Source organism: Vipera berus (genome assembly GCF_964194415.1).
Source record: "Vipera berus genome assembly, chromosome: 3".
Classification (NCBI taxonomy): domain Eukaryota; kingdom Metazoa; phylum Chordata; class Lepidosauria; order Squamata; family Viperidae; genus Vipera; species Vipera berus.
The window spans coordinates 153,862,591-153,886,101 of NC_138204.1; the positions used below are offsets into that span (position 1 = coordinate 153,862,591).

At 37.4% G+C, this 23,511-nt stretch overlaps 1 protein-coding gene across 1 annotated transcript; it reads right to left on the reverse strand.

The window, feature by feature from the left end:
- Positions 1-50: 50 nt before the first annotated feature.
- LOC308666693 (uncharacterized protein) lies at positions 51-22,647 on the reverse strand. The gene is made up of 11 exons (XM_081325587.1): positions 21,427-22,647; positions 18,596-18,977; positions 16,575-16,746; positions 14,682-14,860; positions 13,855-13,951; positions 11,265-11,406; positions 8,003-8,387; positions 6,335-6,506; positions 5,224-5,402; positions 3,823-3,919; positions 51-1,929 (listed from the first exon to the last, which is right to left on the reverse strand). Exons 1-11 carry the CDS (start codon positions 21,562-21,564, stop codon positions 1,776-1,778), a joined length of 2,097 nt encoding a protein of 698 aa, XP_081181713.1. The 5' UTR covers positions 21,565-22,647; the 3' UTR covers positions 51-1,775.
- Between the last annotated feature and the right edge of the window lie 864 nt (positions 22,648-23,511).

The window sequence follows — 23,511 nt, forward strand, 5'->3', positions numbered from 1 at the left end:
CATTTGTATCCATCTATTCTATCGAGTCCTTCCCAAGGACGTGGGAGAGGCAGATGTGGATATTGAATAGTACTATAATTAGAGGGGTCGTTGCAAGATGTCAGCTGTTCTGAGTAAAGCTGTCTTTTCCTGTAAAGTCGCGTGCTTCACATAGAGACGGACACAGAGCTGGGGTAAAGATGAGTTTATTCTGAACAGAACGAACTGGGGAAACAGGGAAGCCTGGCGTCTATTTGTACCTGCCCAGGTGGATGGCATCCAATCAGTTCAAACCTGGGCTTCCTGCCAGTGCAGGTGACAATGGGTGTAGATCCTGGCTTCCCACCAGGCTGACCATGCCTGGGGCTGTCAACAGCTTAACTCAGGCTTATCCTGAGTGGGCAGTTATCGCCCGGAGCTGTCCAACCCCTCTGCTGATCTGCACCATCAGCCTCCTGCTGTGCTGTCCTTTGTGTATGCTGGGAGGCATACACTGCATTTCCTACTGACTGATGGTAAATTGGTCAATGCTGATGGTATTCAATGGTGCCCCAGTTGTTTTGGGATTGCACTCAAGGCACCTATTACTGTGGTCCATTGCACAGTCAGCCAGATGTTCAGACTGGATTTGGGCATTTTAGTCCACCTAGTGAACCCTTCCCAAGGACCTGGGATAGGCAATATCGTTATTATTATTTCTCCATAACAACAATCTTGTGAAGTAGGATAGGCTGAGAGTGACTGGGCCAAAGTCATTCAAGGAGATTCCATGGCCCAGAGGAGAATCAAATTTTGGTCTCTCCAGACCTACCGATAGTCTGATATTACACTATGCTGATGTATGTATTTGTTCTTTTTCTGATTATATTATGGGACATGTTTTCCTATCGCCCAAACTAAAAAAAAATAGCAGCTCCCATAATCTATAATTCTGGCCACATCTGAGAGTTACTGCTCTACTATGAACTTGTAAATTTCACCTCAATAATATTTTACAGGATTAAACATCCAGGAGTTCTTCAGTAACATACAGTATTTGCAATGATAGACACTACAAAATTTGAACATGTAGGATAGCTTAAACTATATGTTCCCAAATCTCACAAGTATGGTATATATGCACTCCTAAACACATCAATTATCTCAAAGTTTTTCCATTAGAATATATATTTATGCATACATAATAGCCTTATTTCATAACTGAAATATTTACAGTATTTGGGAATAAGCCCTGTTAATTTTAATGAAATTTAATCTTCATTAAATCAGCTGCTATTTTCAACATAACAGCCTATCCCACAGATGATATTTGGAGAAACATCTCAAATACCTATAGCAGTAATCCTTATTTGACAACAAGCCCTTCAAATACTGTATCATATAACTGGGACACTCATCCAGTGCATTTTAACTGGAAAGAGATGACATAATAAAAAATAAAGTAAAAATATCTATTTTTCAAGTTTGTTTTCCATTCCATTTAATAACAAACAGAACAACATAAATGAACAAAACATACCCCAAAACTTCCTTATTCTTTTTCCAAAGAAGCTAAATGGAGATCCGTTGTCAAACCGATAAAAATCAAATTCATTACTTTGGTATAAACTAGGAATTTCCAAACTTGGCAACTTTAAGCCTTGTAGACTTCAACTCCCAGAATTCCTCAGGCAGCATGACTGGCTGAGGAATTCTGGGAGTTAAAGTCCACAAGGCTTAAAGTTGCCAACTTTGGAGAACCGTGGTATAAACATTTAAAGACAAATATAGAATACTTTATCCCAACAAGGCACGTGTTACTCATGGACTTCATGAGGGACCGGGAGGCCATTTACAGCAGCCAGAATATTTTCAACCATACTTTTCATCATATGGCGGCGGGCTTGTGAAGTTGCAGATCCAACGTGGGGTGTTATGATGACATTATTTAAATGCAATAAAGCATGATCTCTGAAGGAAAAAAGAGAAAAGTTGTCTGTTTCTTTTAAACTTGAAAATATAATGATGTGTCACGCTTATGGAACTGAACTGAATATGGGCATTTATATATTTTGGTATTGCAAAGTTTTCAGAAAGTAGAATCAGATCATTAATATTCCGCAGTTCTTAATTCAAGCATCTCCTCACTGCTTGTTCTGTACCAGCCTGCTACCGGCCCTGCAGAAAAGGCAGGGACAACCCCTTTACAAACGGCAAGAGGCTGGAATAAAGCCTGCCAAATTTATTAACATAAAACAGACACCAACCATGAAACAGGAGCTATGAAACAGGAACTATTCAAGCGGTTGCCTTCAGCAAACCAGCCCTCCCACACATTCCCCTTATATAGAGTTCAGGGCGTGGCTTCTCTCTGCCTCCTTCCGAGAAGCCCCATTGCCTTCCTCTGTTTACTCCTGATTGACTGCCTCCTGCGTCGGGCGTCCTTGAACAGGGCCAGCTGTGGGTCATCTTCATCCACGCTGTCAGGCTCACACAGCTGGGTCTCCGTGGTGACCAAGTGGGAGGGGCCTGGCTGAGGGCTCTCATCAGCAAGATCTTCAACCCCCTCAGCAAGGTCTTCAACACCCCCCTCCTCCTCCTCTGAGTCATCCGACCCAACTGCCAAACCCACAGGCTGACCCTGAATCACAACACTGCTGCTTCTGGTAGCACACAAGCACAGTAATGGGGAATACATGGACTCTGTCCATTTTTCCTTGGGAGTGTTTATTATCCCATAAGCCAATTCATAGGAGAGTGTTGACAGGCAACAGAATATGCAGCTAAACCATCTTGCAGAAATGTGTTCTGCACTGCAAGCATTGGGAATTCTGAAGTGGAGAGTTGAGGACTGAAACATTTATCAGTCGACTCAGTTTTTTTAGATGTTCCCACACAACACAACTGATTGTGAAGAACTGGGACATAGATTTGGACAGGGATAAATCTAATCCTTTCATGGCTAATTGACTGCATCAGTTGACCCTTTTTTAGTGTCCTCACAACACATTCACCCAGTTAAGTGGATACAGTACGGTGTATAATATATGTACATCAAGCTTAACTACTGAGAAGACTAAGCTTAGCTAACTAACCAGGTATGACTTGAAAAAAGCAGTCTATCCTGAACCATGGGGAGCTGGTCATTTTTAGCTCAGTCTTCTCATACTGTAGAGTGGTGGCTGTGGGAAAAAATATGAAGAAAGCTACATTGCCTTGAACTACTGAATGCAAGGCAAACATAATCGTATAAAAATAAACAACTGATCTTTAGAATTTGATTTTTTTACTCTTGTTTATTTCCATTTCAGTTCCCTGTGCTTTCCTGTGGCCAGCAAGACCAATCAGTCCTTCTAAGATCCTGAGGTTGTTTTGAGTTGCTCCACAGAAAGGAAAGCTGGTGTCCTAAGCATTTGTAAGTCCTTCTTCTGGGGGCATATATCATTTGCCTGGGAACATTTAAAACCAATTTTTCAGTGTGACTAGGGAAATGATGCATTTGTCTTGGCTAAAAATTATGCTACATTCCTGTTGCAGATTAATTTTCATATTTGGAGAACTTAAATCAACTCACTGTATCACATAATATTCATGGAGAATATCTATCCATATTGCCCCTAAGAGCCGACAACACAGATCAGTCAATAAAGTAATATACTATTTAGTCAAATATAACCCTATTGATTAATAGAGAACATTTGCTTTCTTTGGCATGAATGGCCAACTATCTTATCTTAAATAATCCTGCAGTCTAGATGAATCGGAGATGAGCCTGAAAATATTTTGGGATAGAATACTTAAAATAAAGGAATAAGCAGAGCCCCACACAGACATATTAATACTAAATACATGAATTTTTTTTACCTTGGTAGTGGCTCTGGATACGTTACATCCAAAGCTGCAGCCTTAATTGTTTTCGTTTGGAGAGCTTTCAGCAGTGCATCTTGATCAACCACTTGACCTGAATTTAAAGCAAATGAGAACAATTTTTTTTACTAGCTCTATCATGACATACTACTTACCAAACTAAAATGGGAGACTCATTTCTTTGGATGATAGTAGTAAAACATTGTTAAATGTGACATACTCCTTTCACACTAACAGGTTGACATTTCTGGCAACAACCACATTGGAACAAAGAAAAAAATTCCTTATATTTTAATGAGTGGTTTGAATGAATGGGGTCTGAACTAATGCAGTCCTATCAGAAAAGGGATTTTGGGTTACAAGAATTAATCAGTTACTATATACAATAACTCAGTTTGAAATTGTTGAGAAAAAGAAAAGTTCTTAGTGGAGAAATCATTTTATGACATTATACAATTCTACGAAGCAACCTTGATCAAAATATTGAATTCTATTTTGCTAAACACACTATATCACACAAATATTGTATATTTGGAAAATATGTGAAAAGGGCAGCTAAAATAATTAGCAACTCCATATTATAGTGAAGAACATGAACAATGTGCTGCTGCCAACAGTTTCTTACTGTCAAAACATAAATTTTCTTGGCAGGAGAGGAATGGTTAAGGAGTTGTGAATTTAAAAAATATTTTATATTTTGAAAGGAAAGAAGGTGAAAGCAAGCATAATTCCACCTAAGGGAAAGGACTGGAAGAGTGGTTATTCTAGAAAAATGATAAAGGAAATGCTTTGCTGTTACCTGTCTATTGCATGTGTACATTTGAGTCTTTTATTAATATTTGTAATCCTCAGGTTGACTATTATTTCAAGGAGATGTTTTAGATAATGACTAACATTTACAAATTAAAGCAAACATTTCAATATCTCTGCTGATTAGTTAACTGAAAATAGACCCTTATTCACCATGTCCCATGTATGTTGTACCTCTGGAGATAACTTCTTCATAACTGAAGATCAGAAGCACAAGTGCAGTAGTGAGAAAAATAATCCTAATGTAAAATGGATAATGGCCATCTAAGGAGGAAAATGGTATTTCAGGAGGCCGTTCCTTAGATTAGTAAGGAGATATGCAGCTAGGGAAATGTTAGCCAGGAATTCTAAAAAATGGGATGGGGCATGAACTGGGAAGAATAACTTTAATCCAGTATCGGTATTTAAAAACATTACAATTTCTCAAGCTCTTTAATTTAGATGATGCAGATGAGTTATAGACTACCTTAAATTTTCCTGACAGAATTTTATTTGTAGTTCCTTACTTTCCCTCATGTCATAAATGATTTTCATTTCATCATATTCAAGGAAAATGTGGCTATAATGAGTTTGAAATCATTATACTACCTCTACAGATGTTGACAAGAGTGGCAGTGGGCTTCATGAGTTCTAGTTCCTTTCTCCCAATCAACTTGCATGTCTGAGAAGTCAGATTCACAGTCAACATCACAAAGTCAGCTTGTTGAAGTAAATCTTCCATCTTCTGGCAATAAACTGCACCAACAGCCTGCTCATCTGCCTCATTTCTGCAGAACATAATCATTTAGCTCTAATTGTTAATGCTAGCAATATTTCCACTGATGTTTCATACCTCCACAGAATTACATTCGCTCATTTCGTAGGGACTTGAAAACTTGGTTTTTTGAGCTGTCTGGCCCAGACTGAGGGGTTTTAATTATTTAATTAATGGGGTTTTAGTTAAGTTCAGGGATTAATTTAATCTTAGTTTTAATCGATTTTAATTGTATGTGATGTATTTTAACTTTTAATTTTCCCTGTAAACCGCCCTGAGTCCTACGGGAATAGGGCGGTATATAAATTTAATAAATAAATAAATAAATAAATAAATAAATTAGTGACAAAGGCAATCTGAACATATTGGTACATCCAAAGGCCTCTAACCCATTACAAAAATGCCCCATTCTAACCATTCCTGAAGAATATCTCCCATTTTCATACCAGTGCCAATACAACTTAGGTTTATATTAACCTGATTCAATGTTGAAATGTTTTTTTTCTATCTTCTCCCAACACAAGTCTTGATATATGTACAATATATGTTGTTTCACTGGCGAGTATAGTGAAAATGAAGCAGATCTGGAATTTGTCTCGCTCAGGGCTCTCCAAACTTGGCAACTTTAAGACTTGTGGACTTCAACTCCCAGAATTCCTCAGCCAGCCATGCTGAAGTCCACAAGTCTTAAAGTTGCCAAGTTTGGAGATTCCCTGGTCTAGCTCCTACTGGTCTCTTCGGCTGTTGCAGGCATACCTTCCCGCACAATATTCATTTATGGATCTAAAATATACATTTATGAAAGATTAGGAAAAAATACTGTTTTGTACAGGTATCTCTGCAATGGGAGACAAATGGAGTTATTCATGGTGAGCACAAGAGAAAGGTAAAAATAAAAAAAGTATAATAATAATGTAAATATGATCTAATCCGAGAGCTGGTTACCTTTGGCTTCTGTTATGATAAAGTATTTTCATCTCAAAAGCTTTAGCTCTTTGGGCCACCTTGTAACCAATCCTGCCCATTCCAATGATTCCTAGAGTTGAACCAGTTATTTCTTGTCCCAACCAGTCGACATTAAAATAGTTAGTGTCAGGGGACACTGCAATCTGATAACCTAGACGTTTAAAAACAAACCAAAAGAAGTGGATTATGGTAGTACAAAATCAGTCAATAATCAATAGCGCAGGTCTCACTCTTTTGTGGCAAAACATGTTGACCTTACTGATCCTGAACAGTGGGTGGGTGCCACACCACTTCCTGGTACTGGTATTTGTAGCAAGGTCTCAACTGCCTTTTGAAGGAAACCTAGAAATCTTTCTTCACAATCCTAGTTATGATATACGGAGATTCTCTACTGAATCCATTAGTAAGTGGTTGCTCAGAACACGCTCCTTGGTTTTATATTTTAGAACTGCATTATGGCATTAAAACCAGTCTATGATGTCACCATTGTCAAATTTAACTGTGCTGAGTTTGGAAGCTATGATGGCAGATGTCTGGGCAATACCAAATCTTTAAACTGGATTGGGAAGTAGGAAAAAAAGAATATTATGGAAGAAAGCAGAAGCAACTTCTTCCTTATAGGTGACATGGAAAATACAGATAATCCTTGAGTTACTACCACAATTGAGCCCAACATTAATGTTGCTAAGTGAAACGTTTGTTAAGTGAGTTTTGCCCCACTTTACAACCTTTCTAGTAACAGTTGTTAAGTGAATCATAGCAGTTGTTAAGTTAGTAACATGGTTGTTAAGTAAATCTGGCTTCCCCACTGACTTTGCTTGCCAAAAGGTCACAAAAGCTGATCGTGTGACCCTGGGGACACTGCAACCATCATAAATACAGGCTGGTTGCCAAGTGACCAAATTTTGATCACATGACCATGGAGATGCCATCATGGCCATAGGTGTGAAAAATGGTCGTAAGTCACTTTTTTCAGTGGCGTTTTTCAGTGCCATTGTAACTAAATGAACTCTTGTAAGTCAAGGGGGAGGGGAATGAGGGGAATCCTCATTCAATAATTATGCAGGAAAAATAGGTCTGGGGTAGCAGTTAATGAACTACTCTAAAAAAAAACCATTATCTGATAGTTCGTAAGTTCAGCCGGTTGCTACATCTTGACAAACCACCAGATAATCCCTAAACAGAGGCAAACCTTGCTAGTTCCTGAATGGGAAACTTGAGAACATTTCAGAGATGTAGACTAAAACAGAAAATTTAAAATTTTCTGGGATGAGACAATGGCAAAATACTTGGTTACATTATATCTACAAGGGAGCTTCTTAAAAAAACAATATGAACCAATGAAAATCAATTACCTTGAAACATAAAAGATTTAAACAGTCTCTCTCCCCCCCCCCCCCCCAATAAAGGAGAATATTTGTTGCTCAGAGTTGAAATAAGGGATCCTTGGCATTTTCTGAGTTTGTTTTCTTGCAGACATTTCATTACCCAAACTGGGTAAAATCATCAGTACACCGAGGATGTTATCTACTTTGGGGTAATGAAATGTCTGTAAGAAATCAACCAAGCTCAGAGAGCATCCCGGACCCCTCAGTCTCTCCCCTCCTCCAGCATATTACCATTGAGTTATCAAAAATTAAATTGTACCTTCCACAATCCTTCTAGCAGAAGCCAGCATTAAAGCCATCCCTATATCTGCTGTTGTACTGGTCACTGCAAAAGGTGTATTAGTTATTTTTATACCAAAGCTGAAGATCAGTTTTAAATCAAGGTGGTCTGTTCCAACACCAGAGATTGCAATCACTTTTAAATTAGGTAGATCTTCCAGAAGATCCCTGGTAGCCTCAGGTTTAAAGGCCCACATAAATATTGCTTGGATTTTTTCACTAAGCACTTGCTTGTTTTTCAGATATTCCTGCATGGTGACAAGTTTAAGATGTTTTTCCAGAAACTCTACATGGTCTTCATAAACTCCACCTGGACCGCCAATGACGTTTATTAATGTATACGGTAGCTCCTGTTCTTCCACAATCTACTTAAACAAAACAAATAGATATTACCTTTATAACACATACTTCTGTAACAACAGTATACAGTTATTAATGGACTGATCTTAGAAAAGCCTATTGATAATAACACTTTAACAATTTTTTTCAGACATGTCACTATTAAAACCTATGATCAATTTTTACTGATTTGAAGATGGAGACATCTACTTGTTCCCATTCATTTAAAATTCACAGATTGTACAAAAATACACATGCAAATGACAGGTAAGAAAAAAATGCTGATGTACTGCTGCAGATATAGCATTTAAAGTTGCCCCCCTTTTTTCCCCTCAAAGCTCCCCAATTCTCTCTCCATTTCACTTGATTCAAGGTACAAGTTTGCCAATGATGATCGATGGCACTTTTCGTTCCTCCTTTCCCACCTCAGAAGATATAAATTACCTTGCTAAAAGTATCAGCCATTGCGGAAAACAATCCAGCTTAGCTTGCTTCTGAATCGTTGTTTCAAAGTACAAGTTGGGAAGATAATCTTTAAATATCTCCCAGCCAGATTTCCAAAAAAGACAACAGTGAAGGACTTTGGAATTTAGAGAGTTTTCCCCCTCTGTTTTATGTTCACAACTAATTTACCTCTCAAGATGGGGACTGGCTAAACTCATCGAAGAAGCTTATACTGATGAGTAAGGATTTGAAGAGAGAGATCCTAGTTTGAGAGTTTATTGTCCTATTTATCTAACTTGAGTGTTTCTCTTTAGTGAAATTCTTAATTATTGGCAATCACCTCTCATAATTTTTCTATTGGTTATTTCTATTTTGGGAGCATTGTCTTAACCAGAAAATACCTATTTAAAGAATGTAAGAGAAAAAAATGTATTTATCCTAACCTTCAAGAGTACTCCTTTCGGCTGAAATTACTCATACAATGGAACAAACAACAAATGGAAACAAATGGAAAAATCAGATAACTGGTATTTTAAACAAATATTAAAAATGGTAAGTACCAGCATATCAAGAAAAGCATTTTTTTCTGAATCTGTAAGTCTCTTAAAATTCAAATGATCATTCTGTGAACATTCTGAATTACCCATTTCTATATACCGGTAATAATTCAAGCTATAGTACAGAGATCCCTCATAAGAAAAGGGCAAAGTTTAATGGAGAACTTTGAATCAAGCTGTAAATTAGTAAATTGTTAAACTATTCTCCTAACCAAATGCAGCTGGATTATGTTCTTGATCATATTTCAGTCTTTGTATTTCAGTTGAATGTGTCTACTTAATTTTCTACTAATAAATTACAAGTGTAGTTGACTTTGGTCAGCTTATACCATGTTTTTTTAAAAAAATAACCAAATGCTAAGTCCATCAGAACCACAATGCATTTTTTATTGGTTCTTAATTTCATTATGTTAAAGAAATTATGTAGGTACACACAAAGAGCAAAAATACTGTTACTTTTTTTTACTTCCTAATTATTGCATGAATATTCTAAGTTATCATTCAAGTCTCTTTGTAGATCTGAATAGTTTGAAAATAAAGATCCTATCTGAAAATGCTACATTTTTATTAAAAGCTATAGTGATTTTGGAAAATTACATGAATTAAATTAAAAATAGAAGAAAAATAATAAATAATTAAGCATCCCTTTTAGTGCATCCTAAAAGTACATTTTCCTTTGCATAATTTAAAGGTATGGACTTTTGCTTTGGTTGAAAATTAACACAGCCACAAAGGGCTTTAAAGATTTATATAAGGTTTATATAATTACTGTGAAATGTTTATTCAAGTCTGATCACCTAGCTTAACTATATTATTTTTTAAACAGATTGCTTTATACAAATGTTGCAATTGTAAAGTTTAAAGTGCTTTGTATCTGTTTCTCTCCCTGTCAACAATATAAACGTTTTTTTTGTTCCTGTTCCTTATTTCTAAACTTTTCCTTAAATTTTGCTTATTCCATTAAAAAACATAAAAAGCAAGGTTGTTCAGAACAATTTGTTCTTTGTGCCTTTTAAAATGCCATTATACAATCAATTATATCATTAATGGATTCAGCTTTTGAATGCCATGAAAAATTTGAAAGCTTCAGCTGTCACAATTTTCTAGTCAAGATCAGAAAACTATGTCTTGATTCATGTACTGCTTGGCAATATTATGTTTTGCTTGGTTTTGTGTCAATTCAACCATAGCAACTAATTAATAATATGTATATGGGTTAATGGGTTGTGTGAACTCAAGTCAACTGGGTTTTGTTCAAAAAATGTGGCTGAATAAAATTTAACAGTTAAGCAATCTCTCATCTAGCCTAGCAAACAAAATGTGCAAGGCAGTATGCTTTGCTGTATTTTGGTTGTGCTCTCTTCTTCATGTAATTGTCAAAAAAGGGGAACAGTTATCTGCAGGTGAGGAATACAGGAGAAAGATCATTTCAAACATGAAAACTATAACCTCAAATAATAAATATTTCTATGCTGGAACGATTCAAATTTTTTACATTGTTTGAGGTTGAACCTTGATATGATGTTTAACAGAGCCCTAAGCCTTAGCTCTTTCTAAATTTGTTGTTCTCATTTTACAAAGCCTGTGTATCTGTTTGCTAGAGATAAAGGGATGAAAGAATCAGAAACCCAACCACCATGATCAAAAGCCTCAGAATATACTTTTTTCCAATGGGATTTTAATTATTTATTTATTAAATTTATTTGCCATTCATCTTGTTTTGAAGTGACTCTGGGCGGCTTATAGAATTAATTTAATTACAAAAAATAATCAGTCACACATTTTGAAACTGATAGGAATATGTCGTCTGGCTATTTGTCATATTTCTCAGAAGTTAATCTCCTGTTCTTGGTAATTAATTGATTTTTTGGTATGTTCTCTGTCAAGTCATTTTGCGATCACTTCACTAGGAATGGGAAGATCATTGAGAACTGCCAGGATGTTTTCTACTGCTTCTTCTGTCATCATGTGCAGGGCTTGGTCTGTAGCAGTGCCAATGTGGGGTGTTATGATAACATTCTTCATCTGCAATAGCAAGTGATCTCTGCAGAGAAAGCAGGGTAAGATAATTTAGACTCGCCAAGTCCAGGCAAATAATAATAACAACAACAACAATAACAACAATAATAAAGTTGGAAGAGACCTTGGAGGTCATCTAGTCCAATCCCCTGCTCAGGCAGGAAACCATATACCATTTCAGACAAATGGCTGTCCAGTCTCTTCTTAAAAGCCTCCAGTGTTGGAGCATTCACCGCTTGTGGAGGCAGGTTGTTCCACTGATTAATTGTTCTAACTGTCAGGAAATTTCTCCTTAGTTCTAGGTTGCTTCTCTCTTTGGTTAGTTCTCATCCGTTGCCTTTAGGTGCTTTGGAGAATAGCTTGACTCCCTCTTCTTTTGTGGCAACCCCTGAGATATTGGAACACTGCTATCATGTCACCCCTCACCCTTCTCTTCTTTTAAACTACACATAACCAATTCCAGCAAGCGTTCCTTGTAAGGTTTAGCCTTCAGTCCTCTAATCATCTTTGTTGTCCTTCTCTGTACTCCTTCTAGAGTCTAAACATCCTTTTTACATCGTGTTGACCAAATCTGGATGCAGTATTCTAAGTGTGGCCTTACCAAGGCATTGTAAAGTGGTATTAACACTTCACCTGATCTTGATTCTATCCCTCTGTTAATGCAACCTAGCACTGTGTTGGCTTTTTTGGCAGCTGCAGCAAATGATTTGGAAAGCAACAGCTAGACCAGGCATGTGAAACGTGCGACATCACGTGACGTCGCACGACGTATCGGGACTTTTTCCCCATTGCCCGCAATGGGGTGGGCGCGGTTTTGGCATGACACATCTGGCCTGTGGGCTGGCAGTTTGACATGCCTGAGCTAGACTGAAACCAACAAAAAGGATATTAACTTCAGCTGCCCAGTTTCTACTATGGAAACTTTTCTGTGGGGTGGTATCCATACTATCCAAGAGGCACATCCTGCAAACAGACTTTACTTGCTGCTTTGTTTCAATAGCTCTTCCTCTAGAGCAGGGGTAGGCAACCTCGGCTCTTTTATGACTCATGGTCTTCAACTCCCAGACTTCCTGAGTCAGCTGACTCAGGAAGTCTGGGAGTTGAAGTCCATGAGTCATAAAAGAGCCGAGGTTGCCTACCCCTGCTCTAGAGTTACTCCTGTTATTGTCAAAGAGAATGGGAATCATTCTCATAGACATCATTGGGATGATTAAAGAATGAAATGTGATCATTTTTTAAAAAGACAAAAACTCTAAAATGTGTTTTGTGTACTCCAAATAGACCCCTTCTCAGAACTTAATTTATTGCACTTATATCCCACTTTTTTGACAACTCAAGCCAAAACTGAATTTATCATATAATTTTATCCATATGACAACCACCCTATGAAATAAGTTGGGAAAGTAACTGGCCCAAAGTTGTCTACTGGGGTCAATAACTGAATGGGAATTTATATCCAGGCTTCCTCAGTTTATTTCCAAAATCTCAATCTGCATAGAATAAAAGGAAAAGTGTGGCATATATTTAAACTATTAGGTGTTTTTTGCTATTTTTTTAAGTGGATCTTTGCTGATTAATAAGAAGAGCTGAAAATTTAGAGGTGACTTTATAGAAAATGGGCTGAGTAGGAAATGAAGGGATATATGGTTTATTTTAGAAGACAGTGATGAGCTGTCGATGAAGCCAATTATGGAATTTTTGTGAGAAACTTAAGAGGAATATAATTTTGATGTTGGGATGTGATGATTGGAATTATATGGGATTATAGAAACAATGCAGAGTATTTTTAATTTTACAGTAAGTTGGAAGTATTTTTTTTAATCTATATGATAAGGATAAAGGACAAATTGGCTGTCCTAGTCTGACTATAAATAGATTATTATACAGAAAACCCTTCTAGTGTGTAGACTTGCTTCTAATTTATTTTCCATCCTACCAATTCCTTACAGGTTTCTGGTTTGTTTAAATTAAAAGTTTGGATTTCAGTCCGTCCAAAGAAAATTACAAATTACGGATAACTCTAAACCAATGGTGAGATAACTGCAGAGATCAGTGGAAAAGCTACTCAACTCTTGTCATAATTTCATAAACTTTGGAAACAACCTCTGGGGAAGGGGAAAAAAAGAGGTGGCAAAACATGATGTAGCTTGGCTTATCATTGGCTCTGACTTTGTTTTAGATTCAGCCATTCAGATTTGCAGTCCTTAACAGATTACAGTACTACAAAGTTATGGGGTTTTGGTAAAGTTTGCCATTCCTGCTACAGCTCCAAAGGTGCCTTATTACAATTAATTCTCCTCTTCCTTTTCTATAACACAAAGAAAATGAGAGGGTGGCAAAAATAGTAAATTGGGCCAACATAGGAACTCCTATATTAAGAATGATCTTCTGAATCTATACAATATCATCATTATTTATTTCCTGCCGGATTTATTGTCCTTTTACCCTGATCTATGAGTATTGTATATTTTACCTTGGCAATGGCTCAGGATAGGTCACATCCAGAGCTGCAGCCTTAATAACCTTATTTTGGAGTGCTTCTACCAATGCATCATGGTCAATAACTGCACCTAGGAGAAAGGGGATTTGGGGATGACACAGATATAACAAAGAAACATAAAAGTGAATGGATGCTGCTTGTTATGAGATATATAGGTGAATTCTGTACCAGGCACTTAGACCTAAATATATTTGCTCAGTAGAACTTATTTCCAATAAAAAATACTTAGGACTGCCGCACCTTAAAATAAATATTTTAATTATATTCCACAAAACCTGTCCAAATCCATGATTGTAAATTGCTCAAGACCTGATCGTAAAAGATTTACAAAAGCCAAATAATGCTTTCCATATTATTTTACTATACTAGCGCTTAAGATATAATTAATTCCCTACTAAGAATAAATTACAATTAAATAGCATTGTTCATTTTTTATATAACAGATTAGTAGTTGTGAACAGCAACAAAATCTATGCTGTGGATCCTATCACTTCATTTGTCAGATTTCTCTAACATCCATAGAAAAAAATATTGTAGCAAATGCTCTCATTTCAAGGTTTATTCACAAGATCCTTTTTTAAAAAAAAAAATCATGAAATGACTAGGTGACCTGCTTATTGCATCACTTAATAAATTTGTTACCTCTTTGATATTTTCAATCTGGAAAGAATAAGTTGTGTTAAGAAGTATAGTCTTATTACTTTAACAAGAAGCAGTTTAACAAGAGTAGTTTGTCCATCTAAATTTTAATCTAATTGCTTGATTGAAATTTTGTACATTTGGATAGCGTTGCATCCTACCTCTGCAGATATTGATGAGTGTAGCTGTGGGTTTCATCAGTTCTAGCTCTCTCTTTCCTATGAGATTGTGAGTCTCTGATGTCAAATTTACAACCAGCATCACAAAATCAGACTCTTGAAGCAAGTCATCAATGTTTTTACAATACATGGCACCAACCTCTTGTTCTTCTTCCTCTTTTCTGGAAGGAATAAATGTGAAGACAAATTTTTATAAGAGCTTCTCATGGTGGCATTATTTGGGAGGCACAATCACTGAACAGCATAAATGAGAAGTGTCAAGGAATTTATTGTGCAGAGATCTCCTTGAGCTACCAAAGAGTTGCACAGACAAGGAAGGGTACTGAGAGCAGCAAGAGTCACACAAGAATACACTGAGTTGTAAAAGCAAAAAGTAGTTTACTTTTGAGGTGGTGTAAAAACAAAAATGCACAGTCAAAAATAAACAGTCCAGGTCATAAATAGCAACAGTCCAAGGAGTAATCCAAAATACAAAGTCTTCTTACCGGTCCAGAGGTCAATACACAGTTCAGGTTTACAACAGTAGTAAACCAACAGCAGAGCAAAAACAGTAATAGTAGAGATCAGTGAATTCAGAGAGAGAGAAGCTACGTTACTAGCTCCCTCTTATGGCCATGAGAACACTTACACACCCATTGGCCAATTAACTTCTTAAAGACATAGCATTATGGTTAATATATTTTCAACCCAACATTGTAGGCTAACACCATATGCCTAACAAGAAATACTTTCCATTCTTCAGGAGCTTGCTATTTTAGGTCTAAAGACAGCTTTCCACTCCAGTGTTTTTCCTATTCAGTGCAACCTATGAAAATATCTGTGGTTCTTCTTGCCTTGCATAACAAACTTTTTGTTGTTCCAAAAATAACTGCTGCAGACTATTTGTTAAATGTGCCGGTTGTTAGTAACAACTCAAAGTCCACACAATGGTTGCTTACATAGATTATTCTCCATGACACTGATGAAACATAGATTTGAAGAAAGCATGTTTGTGCATGCTGCATTATGTATATACCTGATATCTTTTTTATTATCAACCTGATGATGAATTAGATCCTAAATTTGCTTCTAAAGAGCATTCTCTCCAGAAACAAATACAAAATTAAAATAGTTTGGGATTATAGGGTTTATGATTACATGAGTGCTATTTAAATTCAACTAATAAATAAATAAATAAATAAATAAATAAATAAATAAATAAATAAATAAATAAATAAATTTATTGGTGAAATGACATCTGGGTAAAGCCATTTGAGAAGAGGAATACGTGATGATGCCTCAGAAGCCATGCTTCTAGCTTCTGCTTCAGAGCAGATCTGAAGCAAACCTGACAACAGATGTCACATCCTTATTAATTGCCTGTGTTCAGGGGAATGGGATGTTCATAACCAGTCTCAATCCAATAGCTTAATAACCTTTGAATTTAATTTGCCGGAATGTTTATGCATTTCTATTGCCACTCTAATAACACTAAGAAAATATATGTTTCATTGGGCCAAGTTCCTGCAAATATATATATTGTATTCATAATTTCAGTTCTAGTCAAGTTTTTTGGCCAAAGATCACTGCTAAAGGGCAGTTAGTAGAAAATATTTTTAAAGGCTCTCCAATGCTACCAAACGAGTTTCATATTTAAATCCCAAAATATATAGTATATTGCAGGGATCTTCAAACTTGGCCCTTTTATGATTTGTGGACTTCAACTCCCAGAATTCCTCAGCGAGGCACGCTGGCTGAGGAATTCTGGGAGTTGAAATCCAGAAGTCATAAAAGGGCCAAGTTTGAAGACCCCTGGTATATTGTATCCTATCATATATCATACCAACCATATTATACAATATCACATCTACAATATATGTCTCAAAATACATTTACCTCCGATTCCTATTGTGATAGAGAATCTTCATGTCAAAAGCCTTTGCCCTCTTGGCCACTTTATAACCGATGTTGCCCATTCCAATGATACCAAGAGTGGCCCTGCTGACTTCTACTCCTAGCCAATTAACAGCAAAATGCGTAGTATCTGGAGACATTGCAAGATGACAACCTACAACACAAAAAAAGAAAATTGAATAAAAAATATTAAGGTATCTATTCTAGTGGGATAAAAATTATTCTTCCCATTCTCTCTTGCGGCTTCCTAGTTCTTTCATATGACCCTAAGCAGCAGTGGTTAGTCTTATTATCTGCTTATTTGGGATTTATCCGTCTGCCTGTTTGGATTTTGGCCAAAGAGGAAATCCCTCCTCCTCCTCCTTGATTTCTAAGTGTACCATTTCTGCAGAAAAAAGACTGGCAAACAGATCTAATTGTTCTTGTGGTGTTAAGGGGAAAGTCCTTGATGAATAGGCGAGTAAGTTCAGAAACATTTTGGCTTATATTACGTGTTGATATTTACCTAAGTAACTTCTGCAGAATATTGTTACAGAAAAAAAAATTGGAGAACAAATCATGCATGTTAGACAAAAATACAACTGAATGCAATTGCTTAATCTCAACTCATTTTTAAATTTATTTAACAGTACTTGTAACCTTGCAATCTTAATAGCATTAAGAAAAACAAATTACAAAGAGTTGAAACAATCATGTTATCCTTTAGTACAGGGGTGTCAAGCTTGCAACATCACGTGACGTGTCGTGACATATCGCGACCTTTTTGCCATTGCCAGCAATGGAGTGGGCACGGTTTCGGTCCAGCAGTTTGACACCCTTGCTTTAGTATAAGATTCACGTAATGCTTTCCGGAGTGGGTATACCTCTCTTCTAAAGATGCTACATTCTCTCTCCCTCCCTTCCACTACAGATAGTCCTCGCTTAACAACCCCAACTGGGACCAGAATATTAGGCATTAAGCAAAGTGTTAAGTGATTTCTCACGACTGCTTCACTCAACAACCACAATCCCTGCATTCATGGTTGCAGTTATTAAGCAATTACATGGGTTGTTAAGTAGGCCTAGTCCCAGGTAAGGAGTATGGGGTGTCTCTTGGGGGGTGGGGGACATTCTGGGTGGCTCTGCTTAGGAGGTAAAAATCCTTCCTGCTGAAATCCAAGCAGGATTTCAGCCCCTGGGGGAGAAACACTTATGCATGGCTTGCAATGGAGCTCTCCCACCCCTAAGGCACCTTGTGTTGTTTCCTTACCACGCTGCCTCTCCACTCAGGAGCTGAAAATCCTGCTTGGATTTCAGCTCCCTCTCGTCTCTAGGGGCTGGCTGACAAGAGTTCCATGGGGTGCAGATTTTAAATCATCAGGATTTAAGTCTCATTTCTGCACGTCAGTTCCCATCTGTGCCTGGGAAGAACACCTTTGGTGGATTGCATGAATGGAGCTCATATCTTCAGGATCTGAACTCTTGTTTCTCCACCCCACTGAAGGAGTTTGGCTCCCCTTCGCACCTGGAAGGGAACACCATTAGCAGGGTGCATCAACGGAGTTCAGACTTTCAGGAGCTGAGCTCCATTCCTCCACCCTGCCAAAGGAGTTCAGTTCCCCTCAGCAGGCAGCTTTCAGCTAACCCCGAGACAAGGAGTCCTCTCAGCAACAGACAGCAGTTTGCAATCTTTCCTGCCAGCTTCTCCATTGACTTTCTGGGGAAGACGTTCCCTCACAGAGGAGACATATAAGGATAGCCTGGAGGGCTTCAGATTGAATCACATCGTATTAAAATATTCTAAGTGGCAGGAGTTGAGTAATATCTCTAAAAATCACATAGAGGGATCGATGGTGTTATAGTATCAATTTTACAGTGATATTTGTTGCTTTTTTACAGCTCTAATTCTTTCCAACTCAAACAGCTAGTTGAAAATAAGTATGTGAAGAAACAGATGGTGGGCTTAAAATAATCATAGGAAAAGCCCAATATTGGCCGCACAACTGCAGAAGAAAATTACTTACCTTCAACTAATTTTCTGGCAGATGCTAACATTAATGCCATCCCAATGTCCGCAGTAGAATCAGAAACGGCATGTGGAGTGTTGGTCACTTTAACACCAAAGCTACTAATTAGTTTCAGATTCAAATGATTCACTCCTACTCCTGAGTTTCCAATCACCTTTAGGCTGGGCAGGCTTTCAAGAAGCTCCTGGTCAATGGCTGGTAGACGCTCAAATACAAAAACAGATTTGATCTTTTCATGGAGTTCTTCTTTGTTTTTCTGAAATTCCTTCATGGTGATGAGATTGAAATGCTTCTTGAGAAACTCTACATGGCTTTCTAATATACCAAATGCACCGCCTATTTCAGAGATCAAAACACTGGGCAGTTCTTTTTCCATAATCTAGATAGATAGATAACCTTTATTGTCATTTTTTACTGTGGACACACTGGCACACATTAAAAATGAAATTCTGTTCCCTGCTCTCAAAAGTGTACACATACATAACACACTACATAACACACATATAAACACACTATATACATACATATGTATATACCCACACCCTTCCATATAAATACATATAAATATTAATCACTGAAAGAGAAGATAATGATGAGAAACATTCAACTGAGAAGTGTTTAATCTTTTAAATAACCAAGGATTGAAGTTTAGCGTACTGCCTGAAATTCAGGATGAGGGAAGAATTGGTTGGGTTTTGACATTTGTATACTTATAAAGATAAGACTGTTGAGTGGGAAGGATATATTGGCTTGTAAAATGCTATTATTTTAAAGTACTATTTGGTGGAGTCTGCAGATAATGTTTCCTAAAGAATGGTGACATCTTCCGTTACTGATCTTAATGGACAGACAATAATCACTAGGAATAGGTGATTAGATCCCCAAATCCTAAAAAAATGAAGGTCTTTAAAGAGATAACCATTATGTACTGCACTGCATTGTTATTTCTGGTTCCAGGTCAATGTGTTGACATTAGCCTATACAGGTATATCTTAAATAGCTTGGAGTCAGGCTGCTAAAGAAATATCCCAATATACCAGGACTGCACAGCACTTTAGATTCAGTCACCGGAAGATGCTTTAGAATAGATTATGCTGAATCACAAATGTAGCACAGAAGCTGGATCTTTCCTTCGAATATGGATAACCTACTGCAAGCGATCAGTAACGGCATATCCCGTACATTCCATTCATATGAAAGGCAGTTTGAAAGGATAATCACTAGTTGTCGCTCATCTATTTTTATCTGCTTATTATGCAGTAGCTTAAAAATGGTTTTGCTTAAAGAGCTGGCCAAAATATTTTGCTTATAGAGCTGGCCAAAAATACCAGTTTCTTAAAATGATCTCAGCTCATTACTTCGGATGTTATCCTCCACAATGCTTTCTCTTAAGATTTGTAGAAGGTGGAAAAAGTTGCACTTCTCAGATGGTTATACTTGCCTTAAAGCCTATTAGCTACTGACCCCTAAGATAAAAATACCCTCAGTCAAGTCCTTCTTGCCCCAATGGATAAAAAGCAAATTTAGCTATTTTTAATCCTTGAAAAAAAATCCAAGCACTTAGTTAAGTAATGTTTTTGGAGCCCAACCAAGACCCCCTTCTTCAATCAAGCTTATGAAATAAATTTTCATTTATAAATTGAAATTAGGTCTATAGCAAACTTGAGCTAATACAATTCAGTGCATCTGGGATCTTCAGTGTGGTGCCAAAGCACATCAATGAGTCCCTCAGTGTCTATAAAGTTCTTTCCCTCCCAAAAGTTTTAAAACATTCCTTTAATTTTAAAAGAGTTTGATAGCTGCCAAAATACCACCGACAGGGTCATCAGTAAGGCCTCTCAGCCCAATATGATCGTACAGGTATTTTCGGAAAATAAAATCTATGATTGGCCCATCTCATTATTTTGCTAGGAAGTGTGTCCATTTTCCCAGAAAAAGAAAAGGTAAGTTGGGGGTGATAGATAGCATCATGGGGCTGCCCTTGAAGACCACCCGGAGGCTCCAGCTGGTGCAGAATGCAGCCGCGCGTGTTGTGATGGGAGCATCCCAATACTCCCATATTACACCCCTCCTGCGTGAGCTACATTGGTTACCGGTTGTCCTCCGGGTGAGATTTAAGGTGCTGGTTCTTACCTATAAAGCCCTACATGGCTTAGGCCCGGGATATTTGCAGGACCGTCTGCTGCCAGGAACGACCTCCCATTGCCCGGTGCGCTCACACAGGGAGGGCCTCCTCAGGGTGCCGTCGGCTAGACAATGTCGGCTGGCGGCCCCCAGGGGGAGGGCCTTCTCTGTGGGAGCGCCGGCCCTGTGGAATCAACTTCCCCTTGAGCTCTGGATGGCCCCGGATCTCCGGTCCTTTCGTCACGGCCTTAAAACATTTCTCTTCCATCAGGCTGACCTGGACTGACGATAGGGATTTTTAAATAGAATATTTTTAATATTTTATCATTTTATCATTGGGGCTTGTTAGTTTAATCTTTTTTAACATTTGTATTATTGTGTTTTATTGTTGTTAGCCGCCCTGAGTCCTTCGGGAGATAGGGCGGCATGTAAGTCCCAAAAATAAATAAATAAATAAATAAATCTTGAGGGCAAGAAGGGGTGGCATGGAACATCCTCATCAGCAGTTAACCATCTGATACATTTTGTGAATACCTGTTTACTTTTTGTGAATACACAAGCCCTTTCTCCATAATGGGCATTCTGTGAAACTGTCCCATGACAGGTTCTCAAAATTCTAAATATACCCACTTGTTGGCTAAAGATTTGGATGTATTGAAATCTTTAACACAGACTTTTGCAAGATTTTTTTTTCTGGTACTAACCGTGAGCTGATATGCACTTAGTAGTGTTTCCCCAGTGCTCTTTCGGTTAATCTTGTAGCGCTGAACACAAGTAATATTTTTCTTTGCCCATTTAAACCAATGTATCTCTGCCAAGCGAAAAGCTTTACATCTGAACATTATTCCTAAGTTTTTGATGCTGAAAAAAATGTGTTAACATTGGTTCAAGAAATAATTATCAGAAGCTGGGCTAATGGGGACATTCAATACACAAAACAACAGACATTCTTAAAAGTACACACTGCCACACATTGTAAACACTGGAAATTTTGCATACAGGTAGTCCTTGTCTTACAATTGTAGTTGAGCCCAGAATTATTGTCATAAGTCATAGCAGTCATTAAGCAGGTCACCACATAACTATGCCTGATTTTACAACCTACCATATTTTGCAGTGGACATTAAGCTAATGCGACAGCTATTAAGCAAACACTATGGCCATTAAGCAAATCCATTAAACCCGTTTTGGGCAAAAATTGTAATAAATTGCAGTCACAGGATGCTGCAAACAGCCATAAATGTGGGCTAGCTGCCAAGTACTCAAAATGCTATCACATGACCATGGAGGGGATGGCAGTCAGAACTTTGAATCTAATTAGTAAGTAACTCTGGAGAGGTCTGTTGTAACTCTGGTCACTAAGCAAACAGTTGTAAGTCAATGATTATTTGTACAGTATTGCAAAACTTGCATGTTTCCCTTTTTTAATAAAATGGCAGGAAAACAATGACCCTGAACCAATTATCTTCTCACTTCTAACACAAACTCAATAGGTTCTTCTGCAACAATTCCCCTAGTTCTAGCAAAGTACAGCATTGACTTAAGTTCACTGTTCTATAGCACGGAGTAAATCAAGCATTTTTTTCAGGTTTCAGAAGTCCCTTAGCTGGCTTGATTTTGTTTGAATTTAACTATATACACAGCACATCTTCCTTTCACATGTCACTGGTTTATTCTTTTTTTTTAAATTTCATCAGAAAGTCTCAATAGAGATCCTTTGTATTGAACTCTACATTGATAGGTCAAAAAAGGCACTTGAACTGACTCTCTGATTATGAAATTCTCTCAGCAGTATAAAGTTCCTAATTTGATAATCAGCAAGGGATTATCTTAATTTTCAGAGAAACTGAAATATTAAGAGCAAGGAAGTCTTCCAGTTTTATATCCAGCTATCAAATATGTATTGGAAGAGTTTACAAGCTATATTACAATAATAAACATGTAATATAGTTACTGAAAAGCTCCATGTCACATTTGCCTTTTCATGTGTTTAGAGTTTATGTGTACAGAAACACTGAAAATTAGACAGACGGAAAAGGTTGAAGTAGGAAAATTCCTCTGTCAGCCATTCAGTACATTGAAAAACTATGGCAAGTAATTTTGTTATAGTTTAATCTACTAGTCATGGTTATTGGCAGATAAAATATTATTACATATTTCACTTGCCACAAGTTACCAAGAAAATTGCATAAATGTGTCCAGTTTGTGAGAAGCAAAATTGAGTTGAACAAGTCATTATTTACACTGTATTTTTTTTCTATTTGAAAATATTAAAAGACTTGGTCCTTAACATTGTGCTAAGCCAAAATTTATTGGTTTTTTTTAATCCTAGCAAATTGCATGAACCCAGGCAGTTGTCAGAATCCATTAATATAATATTCATAAATGGAATGTTTCAAACATTATCCCATGGATTCTGCCATCTCGCGAAGAGAATAAATGTGTATTGAACCGGCAATAGGCTTTTCAAAGGAAAGGAGAAGCCTTTTGAACTGGGGAAACAAAAGAGGGGGCTAGCATCTGGTTTTTGTCACGGAAGATAGCAATAAACATAAAGGGTCCTAACTTCCTTTTTCCCACGATATGGATGATATGAGAGGAAGGATGGGGGACTGACCAAATGGGGATTAAGGGGGGTTAAACCGGGAACTCTTTATAAGGGTTTACTTCGTGGAAATATTAAGTCCTGTCTCGCTCCTACAACCAAGCATGTCATAGTAAAGATTCTTTTTGGAATAGATTTGACTCCAAGAATTTTGTCTTCCTAAGACGTGGTTTGGGGTGGGTCC

Bases quoted from the DNA above. Each gene is read 5' to 3' on its own strand.
- LOC308666693 (XM_081325587.1), bottom strand. From the start codon at position 21,564: ATGTTCAGATGTAAAGCTTTTCGCTTGGCAGAGATACATTGGTTTAAA. The intron at 18,978-21,426 runs GTTAGTACCAGA...CTATCTATCTAG, and splicing joins TAAGTGCATATCAGCTCACG to ATTATGGAAAAAGAACTGCC. The intron at 11,407-13,854 runs GTAAAATATACA...CTTTCTCTGCAG, and splicing joins TATCCTGAGCCATTGCCAAG to AGATCACTTGCTATTGCAGA.